The sequence below is a fragment of the Macrobrachium rosenbergii genome, chromosome 55 (genome assembly GCF_040412425.1).
Source record: "Macrobrachium rosenbergii isolate ZJJX-2024 chromosome 55, ASM4041242v1, whole genome shotgun sequence".
NCBI lineage: Eukaryota > Metazoa > Arthropoda > Malacostraca > Decapoda > Palaemonidae > Macrobrachium > Macrobrachium rosenbergii.
The window spans coordinates 65,709,252-65,726,855 of NC_089795.1; the positions used below are offsets into that span (position 1 = coordinate 65,709,252).

General features: G+C 40.5%; 1 protein-coding gene across 2 annotated transcripts in view; it reads left to right on the forward strand.

Annotated features, from left to right (window-relative positions):
- The window catches only part of Zip102B (Zinc/iron regulated transporter-related protein 102B), a 54,494-nt gene that overhangs the window by 13,446 nt on the left and 23,444 nt on the right, over window positions 1-17,604 (forward strand). Inside the window, exons 3-5 of one of the 2 annotated variants that reach the window (XM_067098736.1) lie at window positions 7,806-7,961; window positions 8,650-8,724; window positions 15,547-15,632. In XM_067098736.1, coding sequence (XP_066954837.1) covers window positions 7,806-7,961; window positions 8,650-8,724; window positions 15,547-15,632 — 317 coding nt within the window. The remainder of the gene's footprint in view (window positions 1-7,805; window positions 7,962-8,649; window positions 8,725-15,546; window positions 15,633-17,604) is intronic. The other variant, XM_067098737.1, reaches the window with a different exon arrangement.

Here is a 17,604-nt window from a genome sequence, read left to right on the forward strand (position 1 = left end):
ACCCCCCGTATTCGCGGCGGATGTGTAATGCACCCCCCCCCGCAAATAGCTATAATCTGCAAATGCTTAAAACCCCTCTAAAAACACCTAGAACTGCCTATTTTGATAATTTAAACATAAGAAAAACCCTCTAAAAATGCTTATACCAGAGTATTTTAATAGTTTCATCACAAAAAGTGCATTTAGTGATGAAAATTATATGAAAATACAATAATTAGTGAATATTTCTCAGTGAAAAATACCGCGAATGGACGAATTTTCTGCGAATAATGGGTAGATACATTCCACAGAGAAATCCACGAATACATGAGTCCGCAAATCGTGAGAACACGAATACTGGGGGTTTACTGTACAACAAAGTTCTTTGTCTAAGCGCCTGGATTTGGCCGAGCACCCTGTACTTGATGAGTGTTTTTCATACAACAAGCGCAGAACGCCGTATATTACCTGAACACCTACCTTCAACTAAACACCCTGAATCAGCTAAGCTTCCTGAAGCTCCCGAGCGCCCTGTAACCCCGATTTCCCTGGCGCTTCTGCTCACTCTAGAGCTCCGACACCCTATAGTGCATCTTCTCCTCTGCCCACTGCCATTGCCTCGGGGGAACCAACCAGTATTTTCACATCGGCTTCTAAGCTTCAAGTGCCAGCTTCGTCCAGTTCAGCAACGAATTGTCAGTCTGCTTCAAGTTTGGATCCAGCTTTAGCTCCTCTTCAACACAAGTTGGATAACATTCTGCAATTTCTTCAAGGACCATCCACTGCTAAGGCACCTCCATCGGATGCTCCCTTGTCTCCGATTTCGTCTGAAGAAGAGGATTTTGATCAAGATTCTCCAACAACTCCTTACGCATCACTTCTGAAGTTTTTATTCCAGAATTTCTCAGATTTCTTCTCGCCTGTGACTCCTTCATCCCCGGCTTCGTCTCTCGTGATGAGTAGACAGCCTTCAGACACTGCTGGACTACCCAAGTTGGTTCTCTCGTCCTCATCCAAGAAGGCCCTCAGTGAAGTGGAGAACTGGCTTTCTGAGAAGAGGGAGCAGGGGAAAGTCTGCTTTAGTGTCCCTCTTTCAAGGCTTTCTAGGTCTCGCTACTTGCCTTGTGCTACTGGGGAAGCTCCTTCCCTGGGAGTGGCTTCCTCTTCCCAGGGGAACATCTCTGGCCTCATTGATGCAAGCGGTAGATCTGCGCTACAATCAGCGAAGGTCATCTTTTCGCTGCAAGAGATGGACCACCTCCTGAAAAGTCTTTTTAAGACTTGAAGTTTTAAGTTTCATGGACTGGTGTTTAGGTGCTCTCGCCAAGTAAGTTCAAGAGCCATTACTTCCGCCTGATTACTCTTCAGAACTTCTGGGCTTTCTCTCCTGCACTGACAAAGCAGTCAGAGACAGTTCGCAGGAGATTGCTTTGGGTTTTCTTTTCGTTTAAAGGTGTTACTTCGTCCCAAAAGTCAGCACTTTTATTTTCTCTGATGGACAAACATCATCTTTTCCCACAGACAGCTGTTAGTGAGATTGTTTCTGGCATGCATAAGAAGCCTAACCAGGATCTTCTGACACAGTCGACGAAGCGACAGAGAGATTGGTCCGCAGCACCCACCAGGACTACTTCTCCTCTGCTATCTAGGCCCTTTTGGAGGGCCAGGCAGAGATCTCAATCTAGGCCCAAGGGATCAATTAGGTTCATACCCCGAGCCATCAAGAAGTCATTGACTAAACCTTTAGCCCGCAAGTGAGACCTCAGTCCTCCATCCCTCAGTGGGTGTGAGGCTCCTTCTCTTCTGGGAGAGATGGAGTTCGAGAGGGGCAGACCAGTGGGTAGTCAGAGTACTCAAGGAGAGGCCTCCGTTGACCAACACTTCTGTCGCCTTGACAACTTACTCCGAAGGATCAGAGAGGTATTCGGCCCTCTCAGAGGAGGTTTCCTCTCTCATCAGCAAGAGGGCCATAGAATTATTCAGGAACTCCAAGTCGAAGGGGTTTTACAATCGACTCTTCGTAATGCCCAAGTCTTTGTGGGGTGAAGACCGGTGCTCGACTAGAGTGCTTTGATTGTCTTCATAGAGAAGTCAAAATTCAATATGGAGACAACACAATCGGTTCTTGCTTCCGTCTGTCAGGGGATTTGGATGATCTCATTAGACTTGCAGGACGCATATTTTCATATCCCTATTCATGAGGATTCAAGAAAATAGCTCAGGTTTGTCTTCTGGCACCAAGTTTATCAGTTTAGAGCTCTTTGTTTCGGCCTCTCGACTGCCACACAAGTTTTTACGAGGTACTCGCTCCCTTGGCGGGTTAGCCTCATCTAGCTGGGGTAAAGATCTTGCTTTATTTAGATAACTGGCTACTTCGCTCTCCCATGAAGGGTCAATGCATGGAGGACTTACAGAAGATGATTTGCATGACAAGATTTAGGACTTTTATTGAATCTTCGGAAATCTCAACTAATTCCCGCTCAGGGAATTCTCTATTTGGGGATTCTGATTGGCTCTCAGAATTTTCAGGCTTTTCTGTCCCCCAAGAGAGTGGAGGACTGTTTAAGGAAGGTGGTCCTGTTTCTCGCCCTTCATTCATGCACAGCAACTCAGTGGATGGGTCTTTTAGGCACACTGGCCTCATTGGAACAGTTTGTAAGACTGGGGAGACTGCACATGAGGCCACTACAATTTTACCTGAGAGCCTGCTGGGATCGGAAGGTACATCAAGATCTTTGCTCCTTTCGTATCACAGCAAAGATAAAGGAGGACCTGCGTTGGTGGAAGTCAGAAGAAAGATTGACGGAGGGGAAATCTCTTCTCCCAGTAAGCCCCGACGTAGACTTCTTCTCCCATGTGTTGTATCAGGTCCTCGAAGGAGAAGCAGCTTCACATCCACCTACGAGAATTGAAAGCGGTTCCCCTGGGTCTCAGTTATTTTGCAACAGAAGTCTGCAACAAGACAATCACAGTGCATGCAGACAACACCACAGCCTTGGCCTAAATAAGACATCAAGGGGGAACGCACTCATTCTCCCTGTGCGAGATAGCAAGAGATCTGTTGTGCTGGGCAGACCAGAACCAAACCCAATTAGTCACAAGGTTTATCCAAGGCAAATGCAATGTCCTGGCGGACAAACTAAGTCACCGGAATCAAGTCCTTCCGACGGAATGGACATTAGACGGTAGGGTTTACTCCAACCTTTGGAGATTATGGGGAAAACCGACCCTAGATTTATTTGCAGCTTGCAACGTCTCAGAATCACCCTCTACCTCTGTTCTGCTCTCTGTTCCGGACCATCTCGCATGGGCAACAGATGCGATGATACAAGATTGGTTGAATCTGGACCTTTACGCTTTTCCATCCTTTGGAATGATAAGGGAAGTTCTCAAGAAGTTCCGCTCTCACAGCAATGTAAAGATGACTGGCGCCCCCCTTTTGGCCACAGAAGGAATGGGTCCCAGACCTTCTGGATCTCCTCATAGACTTTCCAAGGCTCCTCCCTGCTATTCCAAGTCTTCTCAGACAACTGCACTGCAGGACTTTCCACCAAGGCCTGTCCACTCTGGCCCTGACAGGCTTTCGACTGTCAGTAGACTTGTCTGAGCGAAAGGTTTTTCTCAGTCGGCAGCGGAGGCCATTACCAAATGTAGGCATGCCTTATCCAACAAGCTCTACCAGGCAAAGTGGAAGTTTTTTAAGACCTGGTGCAGAAGAAACTAAGTTTCATCTTCTCAGACGTTTATCCCTCAAATAGCGGATTTTCTTCTTGAGGTCTTCTCTAGGAAGGTCTTCTTCCACCATAAAAGGCTACACAATGCTCAGCTCTATTTTCCGTCACAGAGGCCTCGACATTTCTTCTAATCAGGATGTTTCAGACCTAATTAAGTCATTCAACACCACCAGATCTAGAAAGGAGGAGAGTTGCACTTGCATTCTTCCTCTCTGAGGGATTTAACTAAGAAGACTATTTTTCTAGTAGCGCTGGCCACTGCAAAGAGAGTAAGTGAAATTCAAGCAATCGACAGAAGGATCGGCTTTTCGAATGGAGACGAAGTCTGTTCTTTCCTATTAGGTTTTTTGGCGAAGAACAAGAACCCTTCATACCCTTGGCCTCGTTCTTTCACCATTAAGAGCCTATCTGATATTTTAGGCACAGAAGAGGAGGAAAGAGTGCTTTGCTCAATGAGAGCCCTCAGGTACTACCTGCATCGAACTGAGAAAATTAGAGAGCAGTTTTCTAATTTGTGGTGCTCAGTCAAAAATCCCTCTAGGCCTTTATCTAAGAATGCCATTTCCTTCTTTTTGAGGGATCTTATTATTGACTCTCACTCCCAAGTGGAGGAAAATGACTTGAAATTTATGAAAGTTAAAGCTCATGATATTAGGGCAGTCGCTATATCAGTAGCTTTCGAACACAGTCTTTCCTTATCCTCCATTCTTCAAGCAATGTATTAGAGAAGTAAGTCGGTGTTTGCAATGCACTATCTGCGGGATGTGGAAACTGTTTACGAAAACTGCAGTACCGTAGGAACAGTGTCTGTGGCTGGCATAGTGATGGGTGAGGAAGTGTAGGAAGTATCCCTTCCCATGTATTTAGCTCTTTGCCTTGTTCGTGGTGTCGAGTTCTGGGGAAGCCTGGAGGGTGCAAGAGTGGAGTGCCTACCAGTGTTTTAGTGTTGGGTAGTTGTCATGTTAATTTTTATGGTGTAGGTGATTCTATTGCTGGTTTTTTTTGGTACTGCTCCCTGGGCAGGGTCATTGTAGGGTCAATGATATGAACTTTGTTGACCTTCGGTATTCTCCTTCGTCACAAAGTTCCTGCTGTATGTTCTGTCGAACTTCGGAGCACTACTTCGCTGCAGAATATCCCACTTTAATAGAGACGACTCTGACTATACCATCATGTCTCTGGAGGTTGAGATGAGCGCCAACAGAGGCAATAATTATGTGCGCAGCTCTTTCACCAGGTCAGGAAACAACAAGCTTTGTCTCAATGTTAGCCTATTCTAGGTCATTAACTTTTCATATGTAGATTGTTATTTTACTGTCCACAATTCCCCACCACCTTTCAATGTGGAATCAGCTTGGGTAAGTTATTTATATAAAAATGATATTTTTATGGTAAAATAAAGTTTTATGCATACTTACCCAGTAATTACAGATGGAGCCCGCCCTCCTCCACTTTTTTTGCATAAACAAATTAATCTACTGGCTTAGTTGTTCCTCTCTCTTACCCCAAAAGTGGGTGGGGTCTTGTCACCTACACAAAACAAAAGCATCTCTACCGCGAATTTTGAAATTTAATCTGCCGTTCAAGTAGAAACTCTTAGCTAAGTAATTACTGGGTAAGTAATGTATATATAAAACTTTATTTTATCATAAAAATGCCATATCTGTTGTGCACTTATGCCAAGCAGTCATGATGGTCATTACTTGTTGGTAACAAAGAACCATACTGAATATTAATGGTACTGACCTGAGCATTCTCAGCATGGTTTTTGTACACTAACTAGGAGTAGTTTTAATGTGGATTAACAAATGTAACAACTACGGTTATGTTGGTCAATGAGTGTGACAAGGTAGAGAGACCATTTCATGTGTATGCCAACACAAGCAATGTGGATGTAGGTCTCTGCATTGTAGATTTGGAGCTGTTGTATTAAATCCAGAATACTCTTAATTAGCAGTATCCTATTTATGTCAGCATCAACCATCAAAGGATTTTTTAGTTAAATGTTAGTAGTATTTCTGTAGGTGGCATTACTGTATTATTATTATTAAAAGCCAGTCTGCAACCCTTGTGGAAAAGCAGAATGCTGCAAGCCGAAGTTCCCCAGCAGGGAAAACAGTCCAGTGTGAAAAAGATGTTGGGAAACAACGAATAAAATTTAAAAGAAAGGTAGCAAAGAAAAAGAAATAAAATAAATGAGTACAGTCAAATAAATATGTAAATAAATAATAATTTCTATGAAGTTAGATATAGGTCAGCCTGCTCATCAGAAAGGTGTTTATACCTTGTTTGAACTAAAGAAGTTCCAGTGATTCGTCTACATATTTCAGAATTTAGTCACAGAAGAAATACAGTTTCTAGAAAACTGTGTGGTGTTGAGCCTTTTAGAGTACTATATCAAACTGCAAGACCGTTGGAATTATCAGCATTTCTGGCGCTATTGTGCATTTACTAAGATTAGGGATAAGAAATTTCATAGAATTCAACAATTTAAGATGCGAGTCAGCTACTGAAGACCAAGCAGGTGCTCTAAACATGGCATAATAAAAGAGTAGTTTATCAGGATAGACAAGTCAGCAAAGGTCTTGAAGTAATATTTTCTCAGTGCAGTGCAGTGCAGTGCAAGAATTATGCCTGCTATATTTCTCAAAAGTGAATCTGCAATTAAGAGTGATACCTAGAACTTTAAATGGGTTACATGTAGTCAAGGAAACAGTCAATAAAAATGGTCTTGGTAGAGGATCTAATTTGTTAGACTTAGTAACAGTCATATCCATTAGGTTGTGTTAGGGTTGAAGTTCATTCCTCCTCCCCCCATAATTTACACCTATACATAAGGGGGCTCAGTAGCCCTAGGTCTATACTCAGGAGATGAGATCAGTGCAAGGAGTGTAGCATCATTTGAGTGAACAAGGAGCTTGTTTTCAAGGCCGAACCACAGATTATGTGCATAAAAAGTAATGGGATAAGAACTTGCCCAAGGAACACCAGTTTACGTCCTGTAGTCACTGGAGTGCAGTCTGTTACACTAGTTAAATACTCGGTAATACTACTAAGAATTGGTTCACTGACCTCCAAGTTTGAAAATAATTGTTGTAAAAATATCACACTCTGAAAAAGAACAAAGGTTGAAACCAATCACACAGACTTCAGAATCAGAATCTATGAAATTATGTATGACTCTGGAAATTGAGATATGAGTATCACAAGCAACCAGGCCTTTGCAAAAAACCAAACTGCAAACTAGGAAACTTGGCTATTTCATTTGCCGGCATTTAAAACACAAAAATTTTGGATAAGTTCAAGATACCTCTTGTTTTCCCAATCCCCATAGTCCCTCCCACGTAGATTATTTTGAAACTTCTTACCTTCAGTTTACAAATATTACTCACCTTCAGTTTTCAAATGTTACCATAAAGAAAAAGAAACCACAGAACAAGTAACCTTCAGTTTTCAAATGTTACTGTAAAGAAAAAGAAACCACAGAACAAGTATTTTTAGACATGTCGGGCAGTTTGCCCCTCACAAAATGTGCATTGCTCTGAATTATAGTAATTGTAATGCCCTTTGCCTAATGCAGTGATAACATCAACATAGTCTGTCTTCACTCTCTGGCAAGTGTTCTAATTTTATACTGTGAGGCTGACCTTAAGGATTTGTTATTAGAACCAAGTATTGTTGGTAGATAAAAAAGTTACACAGCTAGGTGGGAAGAGATCAGTGGCAGTGAATAAAAAGTAAGAGACAGAAAACAGTGCAGTGCACAGTACATTTCCAGCAGTACCTTCATATGGGAGATCAGGGATTGTGGGAGGGTGGGGGTTGATCTGTTTCATCATGCAGTATTTTACAATAACTTGCACCCCACTGGCTCTTGTTGGCCATTTAACCAAAGGGTTATGTAACCAGATTATGTAAAGCAACATTTATACCATACTTTAGTGGAGCACAATACAATAAATGGTAATATTGTGAAATTTTTTTATATTTAATGTAAATTATCTAGTTGATAAGAAGTAAATATGCACAATATTCTTAGTGTTGGATTTTTGCTGATTGTCTACAGTTCAGAATTTTTCTCTTCCTCTTCAGCAGCTGCATCTACATCTAGTGAAGGACATGGCCATGACCATGCCCATGGAGATGAAGAAAAAATGGAACCTCACAATTTAGTAGGACCGCCATTAGTTTTGGGTTTTCTTCTTATGCTTCTTATCGATCAGTGTTCTGGCGGACATCGTAAAGCAGGTAAAGTTGTTTTGTCAGTGCATTTTCGCAAGCATTTTATCAGCCAATGTTGAAGCAGAGACATTAATGAGTTGTGCATCAAAGAGCAGATGGAGGTATGAATTTCTGTATTATGTTCCCCATGAAGCTGCCAAAAGTTGTTGAAAACCAGCTTAGATGCATCAACCTTTATACTGTATGCTGGAAGGCAAGAGTTTGTCATGTTGTATGTGGGCTTCTAGATCCATGTGACAACATGTGCAAACAAAATCTTATAGCTTATCCAAGCATTTAGAAAAATTTTTATTCTCATCTCTTTTATGTCAGAATTTTTTACCTTGAGAAAATGGTAATGAAATGTATATTTAAACTTTCTCTAGCTATGAAAAGTAAAAAACTTTTTAATTTGAGGGGCTTCAATCTTGTATTATATTATATTTATGGTTTATGTAGTTGATTTACATTATTTATCAAAGTCCTGTTGATAATAGAAATATTTTAAATGACCATTGAAAATTTTTTATAAATATGTAAAAGCTGCAAAGCTAGAATTGTTAGTTGATGGAGTCACTTCCATTTTTTTTTGTGGTTACATAAAGAATAAATACAGTAAAAAAAAAATGCCTTTCAGCATATTTGTAATGGCAGTAGTGAAGTTCTGTGTTATTACTTTAAGTTATTTTGTGCTTTTCTTTTGATGACATTGCAGATGCTGAGAATGGGAGCAGTCGAGGGAGCAGATCATCACTCACTGCTACTCTTGGTCTTGTAGTTCATGCAGCAGGTAAGTTTAGTTCATGTGGTTGGTAAGTTAAGAATTGTGAATTTCATATAAGTAACTTATAAGTAACTTACCAAGTAATTACATAGTATAGTTTTAACTCATGCGGCAGCCTTTATTTAAAAAATTGTAGTAGCGCTTCAACAGTTTAGTGTAGGTGACACGCCCCGCCCACCAATGGGAGTACTGGAAACAACTTAGCAGAAAACCTCATTCTGTTTCTGCCGGCTCTTGAGGAACATCTGGGGTTTGCTGCAGCCTTTGTTTACTAATTTTCAGTTGTATGGCTGGATTTCGGTGAAGTTTTATCGCTTATTTGAGTAGCCTTCAAGTTTTCATAGCTTTCAGGATCATTTTTTCTAGTTCTTTGGTTATTATTATATCTGATTCAAGTTCACCTGTGTTTGCTATTGTAGCGATAGTTCCAAACCAGATTAATCAGTCTTCATATGATTCTCATACAATTTGCAGTAAATCTAGGGGGCAGGAATATAGTAGGGAGAAAACTTGTGCAAAATGTTATAGTTAGCAAGAGTAGAAGCTACTTAATCTCAGCTAGAGAAGTTAGAGAGTGACAGAAAGGAAGTGGACTCTAGAGCAGAGAAACGAGCTTCCCTTATCCTAGAATTCTACCCTAGCCTAAGTTAGAAGATAGCTCTGCTATTCCTTCCCCCCCCCCGCTTCCTGCCCTTTTTTCTCCTGCTTCTAGCCCTTCCATTTTTAATCCACCTACTCCAGCACCTGGCTCCCTTGCATCCAACCCTTGCCATTGCCAGTCTTGAGTCTAGGTTTAACAAGAAGTTAACCTAGGAAAGTAATACCTCGATCTTACACTATTCGAGTTGTACAAATTCACAGATACATGAACTTTTCATTGGAACCTAACTAATTGTCATACACAATTTTTTCACAGACACGTGACATTTGTGAATCCTCGAGAAACCCTGCAAAAGTGTTTGTTTACATTTTTGTGCAATTCATAAGTTTTCAAGCTTTGATATTTTATTTATTAAATTTAATTTTATTTATTTATATACTCATTTATTTTTAATTATTTGTATTTATTTATGTATTATTATGTATTTATTTTTATTTGTTTTATTTAATTATTTATTATTTACTTATTTTTATTTAATTACTTTTTTATTTATTTTTATTTGTTTTTTAATTTTATTTATTATTTTTTAATTTTTTTATTTTTAGTTTTTCTTATTTATTTGTATTTATTGATTTTTATCCATTTTCATTTATTTATTTTTGTTAATTTTATTTGTTTATCTTAATTTAATTTATTAGTTATTTTTATTTATTTTTCAGGGTATTATTGTTTTTACTTATTTCTTTTTATTCAATTTTATTTAATTTTTATTGTGCAAAGGCAGAGCTGTCAAGTATGTCAATCGTTGCCCACGGTGTGGCAAAGGATTTCTACATACTAACTCTCTCTCTCAGTCACTTTCTCTTTCTTTCTTTTTCCTTTTTTTCTTGATAAATTTTGAATTTCCATCTTTTGATATCTAACGTAAGAATAACTCTCTCTCTCTCTCTCTCTCTCTCTCTCTCTCTCTCTCTCTCTCTCTCTCTCTCTCTCTCTCTCTCGTGTGTTATTCTCTCTGTCTCCGTAATATTTGATAAATAATTTCACTCTTTTAAATAAGGACAACCCTTATCTCTCTCTCTCGTTCATAGTTAGCGCTCACACATTTTTACAACTTATTATTTCTCTGTATGTCTTTACCTGTGCAGTAGATAGGTTAAATTGATCTAATTTAACTGTACCGTCTACGAACTGTAAATGTGCTAGTGTGGCAAATACATTCTAAAACATAGAGACATAATAACTAAGAGTTGTATTAGTCCAAATAAAAAACACTGTTCATGAAAAAGCATTTCAGAACATAGAGAGACGTAGAATAAAGTTCTTAAAAGCGAGGTTGAGAAGACTCCCAAAAATAGATCGTTCAGAAGGGAGAGAGAGAAATTCTCTTCTAACTCTCTATTTTTATGTCAACCATTTGTTTCTTTTTTTAAGGGTAATGTATCAAGCTAACTTTTAAATGAAATTACTGTAACTTTAATGTCATTTAAAAGTTAGCTTAATACTTTGGGAGCATGATTAGGGTCATATTTAGTGTTTAAACTCTAGAAATAAGCATTTATTAGGATTTCTAGAGACTGTGCCAAACATGCGCGAAAATTTGCGTTGCGCGATGGGTTCTGGAACCTAACCTTGTGTAAGTTCGGGGTATGACTGTAGTGATACAGTACAGTGAAGTGGAGGAGGTGTCTACTCATCCCACTGATTCTCCTAGACAAAGGTCCCTGTCATACTTCTCTAAACTTGGGAGGAGTCATACTGGAGGTCCAAGGGAGGTCGGTGGGGTTTGCCCACAGGTAGTTGCTCCCTCAGTTGACCCTGTTGCGCGTTCCCAGATATTGGCAGATAGCCACTGGAAAGGCATTTTGATAGGAGAAAGTGTTGTGCAAGTGAAGGGGGTGGCTGCTCATCTCGCCAATTCTCCTAGACGAAGGTCCCTGTCATACTCCCCTAAACCTAGGAGGAGTCATAGCAGGGGTCCGAGGGAGGTCGTTGGGGTTTGCCCATGGGTAGTCGCCCCCTCAATCGAGCCTGTTGATCGATCCCAGGATCTGACAGACAGCCGTTGGAAAGGCGTCTCTGGATGTGCGTCGGTTGTTATCCAACTCTTAGGACTCCAGCCTGGACTTGGAAGCACCTGAAGCTCTTTCTAGATTCGTCTCATCCATTGAAGAGGCAAGCAGATGATGCTGGCCGCATTTCTCCGCTGCCCAATTAGTGGTTTAAGGAGCTGGGCACAGTACTCAGTCTTCCTGCAGCACATGGGACAGTCCTGATTATTTCTCTCCTGAGCATACTTCTTTTGGGTGCCAGTATTTGGCTCTAAACGCCCAACGTTCCTTTCCGAGTGCCCAGCGCCAGCTCCTGAATGCCCGGCGCCAACTCTACAGTATCATTCTCCTGCTTAGAGCACCAAGTGCCTGTTTCTGACCACAGTCTCACCTACCACGTCCTTCCTGATGAGGAGCCATCCAGATGACAGACCTAGGCTTCCTACATGGTGCTTTCCTCGTCTTCTAGGAAGGCACTCAAGGAGATTGAAATTTGGTTTCTGCTAAGAGGAAGCAAGGTAAGACTTCCTTTGTTTTTCCTCCCTCACGCCTAATCCACAGGAGGTTTCTTTCCTACGCCACCGGGGAAGCTCCTTCTTCCCGAGGTTCAGCGTTTTCGTCACTGAAAATTATGTTTTTCGCCAGCAGAATTTGACCTCCTTGTCAAGACATTTTGGAGTTGTTTGAAGTTTTCAGTTTCTTGGATTGGATGGTGAGAGCCCTAGCCAAGAAGATTGAAGATTGCAATGGTTTATGGAGACTTTACCCCAGAAAGAAGATTGAAGATTGCAATGGTTTGTGGAGACTTCGCCTCAGACTGGCTAGGAGTCCTTTCTCATGCAGACAGACCGTCAGGGATGTCTCTCTTGAACTTGCGGCTCTTTTCTCTGATGGGCGTTTGGAAAGAAAGAGATGTTTTTTTGGTGCTCCTGTTCCACTGTAGGAGTCATTCAGACCCAGATGTAGGACCTTTAATGGAAGTCGACTTAGGATCTTCTGGCATATTCTTCCAAACACCCCAAGGATTCTTCTGCATTTGTTTCTAAGACAGTCTCTCCTATACAGCAACATGCCTTTCTATGAGTAAGCCCATTCTGGGACCCGCTCCAATGTCCGCTTCTCGACTGGAAAGTTTCCAGGACGTGGTCTCCAGAAGAACAGAACCTTCACATCAACATGAGAGAGCTGAAAGTTATTCACTTAGGTCTTCATTCCTTCTCGACCCTAGTTCACAAAAGACTATGGCAGTCCATTCAGATAATACCACAGCCCTAGCGTATATATGAAGCGAGATGGCTGTCTCTCTTTTTCTCTCTGCCAGACAGCAAGAGACCTTCTACTGTGGACAGATCAAATCGAATGAGTCTAATCACTCGATTTTTTCAGGGCAAAATAAATTCTGAAGGACGAGCTGAGGTGTCGAATAGTAGGTCCTTCCCACCAAGTGGACCTTGGATCTCTGGTCTTTCAGAATCTGAGATACTATTGGGCAGACCGACATTGGACCTGTTTGCCACCTCAAAGAACCATCGCCTTCCTCTTTTTGGTTCAGACCCTGAACCCTCTAGCATGGGCAACGACTCCATGCAGCAAGATTGGTCCCACTTGGAACAAGAACTATCAAGAGGAGCTCAAGTCCTTGCTCAAGAAATGAGGAAGAAGTCTTTCGTACACAAATGGGAGCCAGTCTTCTCGAGTTTTGGGAGAAGTGGAGCATCTGAGGGGCAGAACAGAGGATTGTCAAGGTTCCGAGGGAGGGTTTCTCCGTTATGTTCATGGAGAGCCTCTCCTTTGGTCCCTTCTCCCTTCATTTTGACAGCCTACTCAAGAGGCTCGGGAAAACATTTGGCCCTTTTCGGGGAGGCCTCCTGTCCCCTTCGAAAGAGAGTCTTAGAGGAAGTCAAGGACATCAACTCACAGGACTTGTACTACCGTCTGTTTGTGGTCCCCAATCATCAGGGTTGGAAGACCAGTCCTCAACGTAAGCACCCTCAATCTCTTCATCCAGCAGACAAAGTTCAGATGGAGATGAACCAGTCAGCCCTTTCATCCATTCCCCAGGGCGATTGGATGATAACCTTGGACATGCAGGACACATGCTTCCACTTTCCCTTCCATCCAGACTCCAAGAAGTATCTAAGGTTCGTCTTCCAGGACACTCAGGCGCCACACATCAGCGTCTAAACACCTGTCTCCTCTCGGAGTGACTGGTGCCACCTGAGCCCCTGGCGCTGTCCGAGCCCCCGGCACCAGCTAATCTCCACTTTCAGGATCTTTGCTTTGGCTTCTCTACAGCACCTCAAGTGTTCACTCGAGTCTTCGCTCCTCTAGCAAGTGACTTCATTTAATAGGCATTAACGTCAGTCTATATGTGGATGACTTACCTCTTCGATCCCCTTCGAAGGAAAGTGCATGAAGGTTTCTGCATCTCCTCTCTCTCAGGAACTGGGGAATTATCATCTACCTTCAGAAGTCCCAGTTGGCCCTGTCGCAAGAGTTCCTCTATTTGGGGATAAGTCTCAACTCTTGGACTCTTTTTGGGTTTTTCCGTTTGCTGAGAATTACAAGCTGCCTTCAGATGGTCCACAAGTTTCTACCCCATCGTCTTGCATGGCCCATTTGTGGATTAGCCTACTGGAGACTGTGTCGTCCCTCAAGACGTTCGTCAGGTTAGGCAACTTCTCATGAGAAGTTTTGCAGTTCTTCCTCTAGGCCAGCTGGGATAGGGAAACACAGCCAGACACCTATGCATTTCCCATAAACCCAGTAATCAAGTCGGACCTGCATGGTGGCAGTCTGAACGTAGACTTTCAGAAGGAAAGCCTTAAATCCTCTGAGCCCAGACTTAGACTTCTGTTCAGACTCCTCGGTCCTAGATTGAGGAGTCCTCTTGGGCTATGCCTTTCTGCCCTTCAACATGGTCAGGGAAGCGCTGAACAAGTCTTGGGCTCATTGCAATGTTATGATGTTTCTCATCGCCCTGTTCTGGCCCATGAAAGAATGGTTCCAGGACCTGCTACGGTTGTGGGTGGACTTTCCAAAACTTCTTCCCCTAAAAACCGTGTCTGCTCACTTTAAGAGATACCAAAGGGTTGTCCTTTCTTGTCCTGACAGGCTTCAGATTGTCCAGAAGCTTGTCAGAGCATAAGAGTTTTCAAGACGTGCTGCAGATTGGAGCCCTCCCTCCTCCCCTCTCGTGGACATAAGGAAAAAGTTAAGTACACCTTAGTTTACCAGACCACTGAGCTGATTAACAGCTCTCCTAGGGCTGGCCCGAAAGGCACAAACAGAATGAGGTTTCTGGTAAGTCATTTCCAGTACTTCCGTTGGTGGGCGGGTCTAGTCACCTACACTAAGCTATTGAAGTGCTACTGCAATTTTTAAAATAAAGGCTGCCAGGAGAGACACCATGCATGACTTTGTTTTTGAGATTGTCCCTCGTAGGGGGGTAGTGCCATTAGTGCACCTAATGCGGTGCACTGTAAGCATTACTTAAGGGTCTTTGCAGCGTCCCTCCGGCCCCTAGCTCAAATCTCTTTCATTCTTTTTACTCTACCTCCATTCCTATTCTCTTTCTCTTTCTTCCGTCTGACTTTCCACCCTCTCTGGCACCTTTCATATCTTCATACTGTCAATGTCTGTTTCAACGCTGAATGACCTCATAGGTCGCAGCACTTAGCCTTTGACCTAAATGCTGTATTCTATTCTCTTTGTTTTGAGATTGTCTGTCTGTTTTCAGCATTTCATCAGTTGCAGTGCTCTTAGAGGGAAGTGGTGGTATTGCTTTAGCAATACTTTTAGTATGCTTGTATTTTTTTTTTTTTTCAAGGCAGTGTTGAATAGCTATTTGTATGTGTTTGGCACCAAATGTTTAGTATTGTTCATTCTTTTATTCATTATAAGGTTTACTGCCTTACAACTCCATGTTGGTGCTGTCTCAGATATCTTTAGCTTAGAGCAGTGTTATTATTTGAAACTAGCAATGGTAGACAGGTGATTCTGAAATTGCCATGAAGTTAGAGGCTTGCAAACTATTGAAATGGATTTGTCAAGAAGTTGAAATGAATTTTAAGATTTTTACTGTAAATTTTATGATATTGATTGTGTCATGTTTTCACTGGTTATGGATTACAATTTTTTAGTTAACAAATTAACACAACTGAATATTTTTTACAGCTGATGGTATTGCTCTTGGTGCAGCAGCAGCATCTTCCCATACAGATGTTGAAATGATTGTATTTTTTGCAATTATGCTTCATAAGGTAAGATGATCATAACAAATTCTGTTTTATTTTATAGCTCATTTCTGCAGGGACATTTCATTATGTTTACATTACAGTATTCTCCCAGTTATTCCCATTTCAAAGTTGGCACTTCACATACACACTTTTCTCCTAATTGCCATCTTTGGTTTGCAGTCTTTCATAGTTTTATGTCTGTTCAACATCACCTTCAAAGAATACAGAATTACTAACACTGTTTTTATTAATCTTAAGCTTATTTTTCCAAACTTATAAGGCAAAAGAGAGAGAGAGAGAGAGAGAGAGAGAGAGAGAGAGAGAGAGAGAGAGATACATAATCATACCTGCATATGTATGCTTAAACTAAATCATAAAATTATTTTGAAAAATTAAATAATGGAAATTAAAAAGTGGAATTAAATGAAAAGAATGAATCCCCACTAATGTTTGTGAATATTTGAATGTAATTTTCGGTATGTTTTTTTGAAATGGGAATCAACATTAATTCAGGAGTGTAAATTAGTTTAAGGGTATTTAGGGTATTAATAAATTTATCATAATCTACAATTAGGTAGATATTTTTTATATTACTATTATCAATTTCTAAGTTCCAGTTTTGATTGTTAAGTTTATATTTTAGTAGAACAGTTATAAAATCTTGTTGGAGGCTATAGTCAGACTGCATTGTTTTAACACCACTAGATTTTAATCTTAAAATCTCACCTTTAACAAGTCATACTACTATATATTATTTTCATGAAGAGCAGTGTTATCAGTCTCATGTAGTAACTAATTAAAATAAACATATTTATCGTTTCTATTATGACTTCTTATTCTGTTAATTCTATTGATAACGTTAGTGTTAAAAATTCCTTGATGAATATAAGATTTATTAATAATTGAGGTCATAGAACTTTTATTAACCCCATTTCGTTAAATTGATATGGATAAGCAGTTTTTAGCGTTACAGTGTATGAATTTTCTACCTCCGGTCTGCTATTGTAATCATTAACAATAAGTACTGTACAGTATTAGGAATAATAGCAGAATATTTAAAGGCATGTCTTTTGAAGTGTTCATACTCATATTTGTTGCAATAGTTATTGCTATGGGAATTATTATTACATAGTTTCAAATGATTATTAATTCTTAAGTGTAGAGGGAAGCAGTCACCCATATACAGTGAACCCCCTGTATTCGTGGGGGATGTGTACCCCCCCCGCGAAAAGCTAAAATCCGCGAATACTTAAAACCCCTCTAAAAACACTTAGAACTGCCCATTTTGATAGTTTAAACACAAGAAAAACCTGTAAAAATGCTTATACCTGAGTATTTTAATAGTTTTATCACAAAAAGTGCATTTATTCATGAAAATTATATGAAAATACTGTAATTAGTAAATGTTTCTCAGTGAAAAATACCGCAAATGGGCAAATTTTTGCGCGAATAATGGCTAGATATGTTCCACAGAGAAACCTGCGGATACTTGAGTCCGCTGAATCATGAGAACGTGAATACGGGGTTTACTGTATATTTAATATCACATAAGCAACATTTAACCCTTTTGCTGTGCAGGACTGATCTGATAGTTCAGTAGTGAATATGGTGATGTTTATTACATTGTAGTTATAGACAAGCCTACCTTAGATAATTTTTTTTGCTTCAGGTTTTATCAGAGATGATCATGAATCAGGGAAATGACAGAAGAGGAAATAGATTTGTTAAGCACTAGAGGAGGTGTGATTAAACAAAGAAAACTTGATACAATTTGCAAATGGAAGACCATTGAAGATTCAGTTCATAAAAATCAGTGCTCTGAAACTTTTATTGGAGATAATAAAGTCACATTTTGTACAGAATGCCAAGTTTATTTTTGTTAATTTTTTTTTTTGTGAGGCTTTTCGGGATGAATTTTTGGCCAGGAGCATGCGTTCAAGGTTTGTAATAAAGATTTTCAAATTGAATAACATAAATGACATTACTTTACTCCATG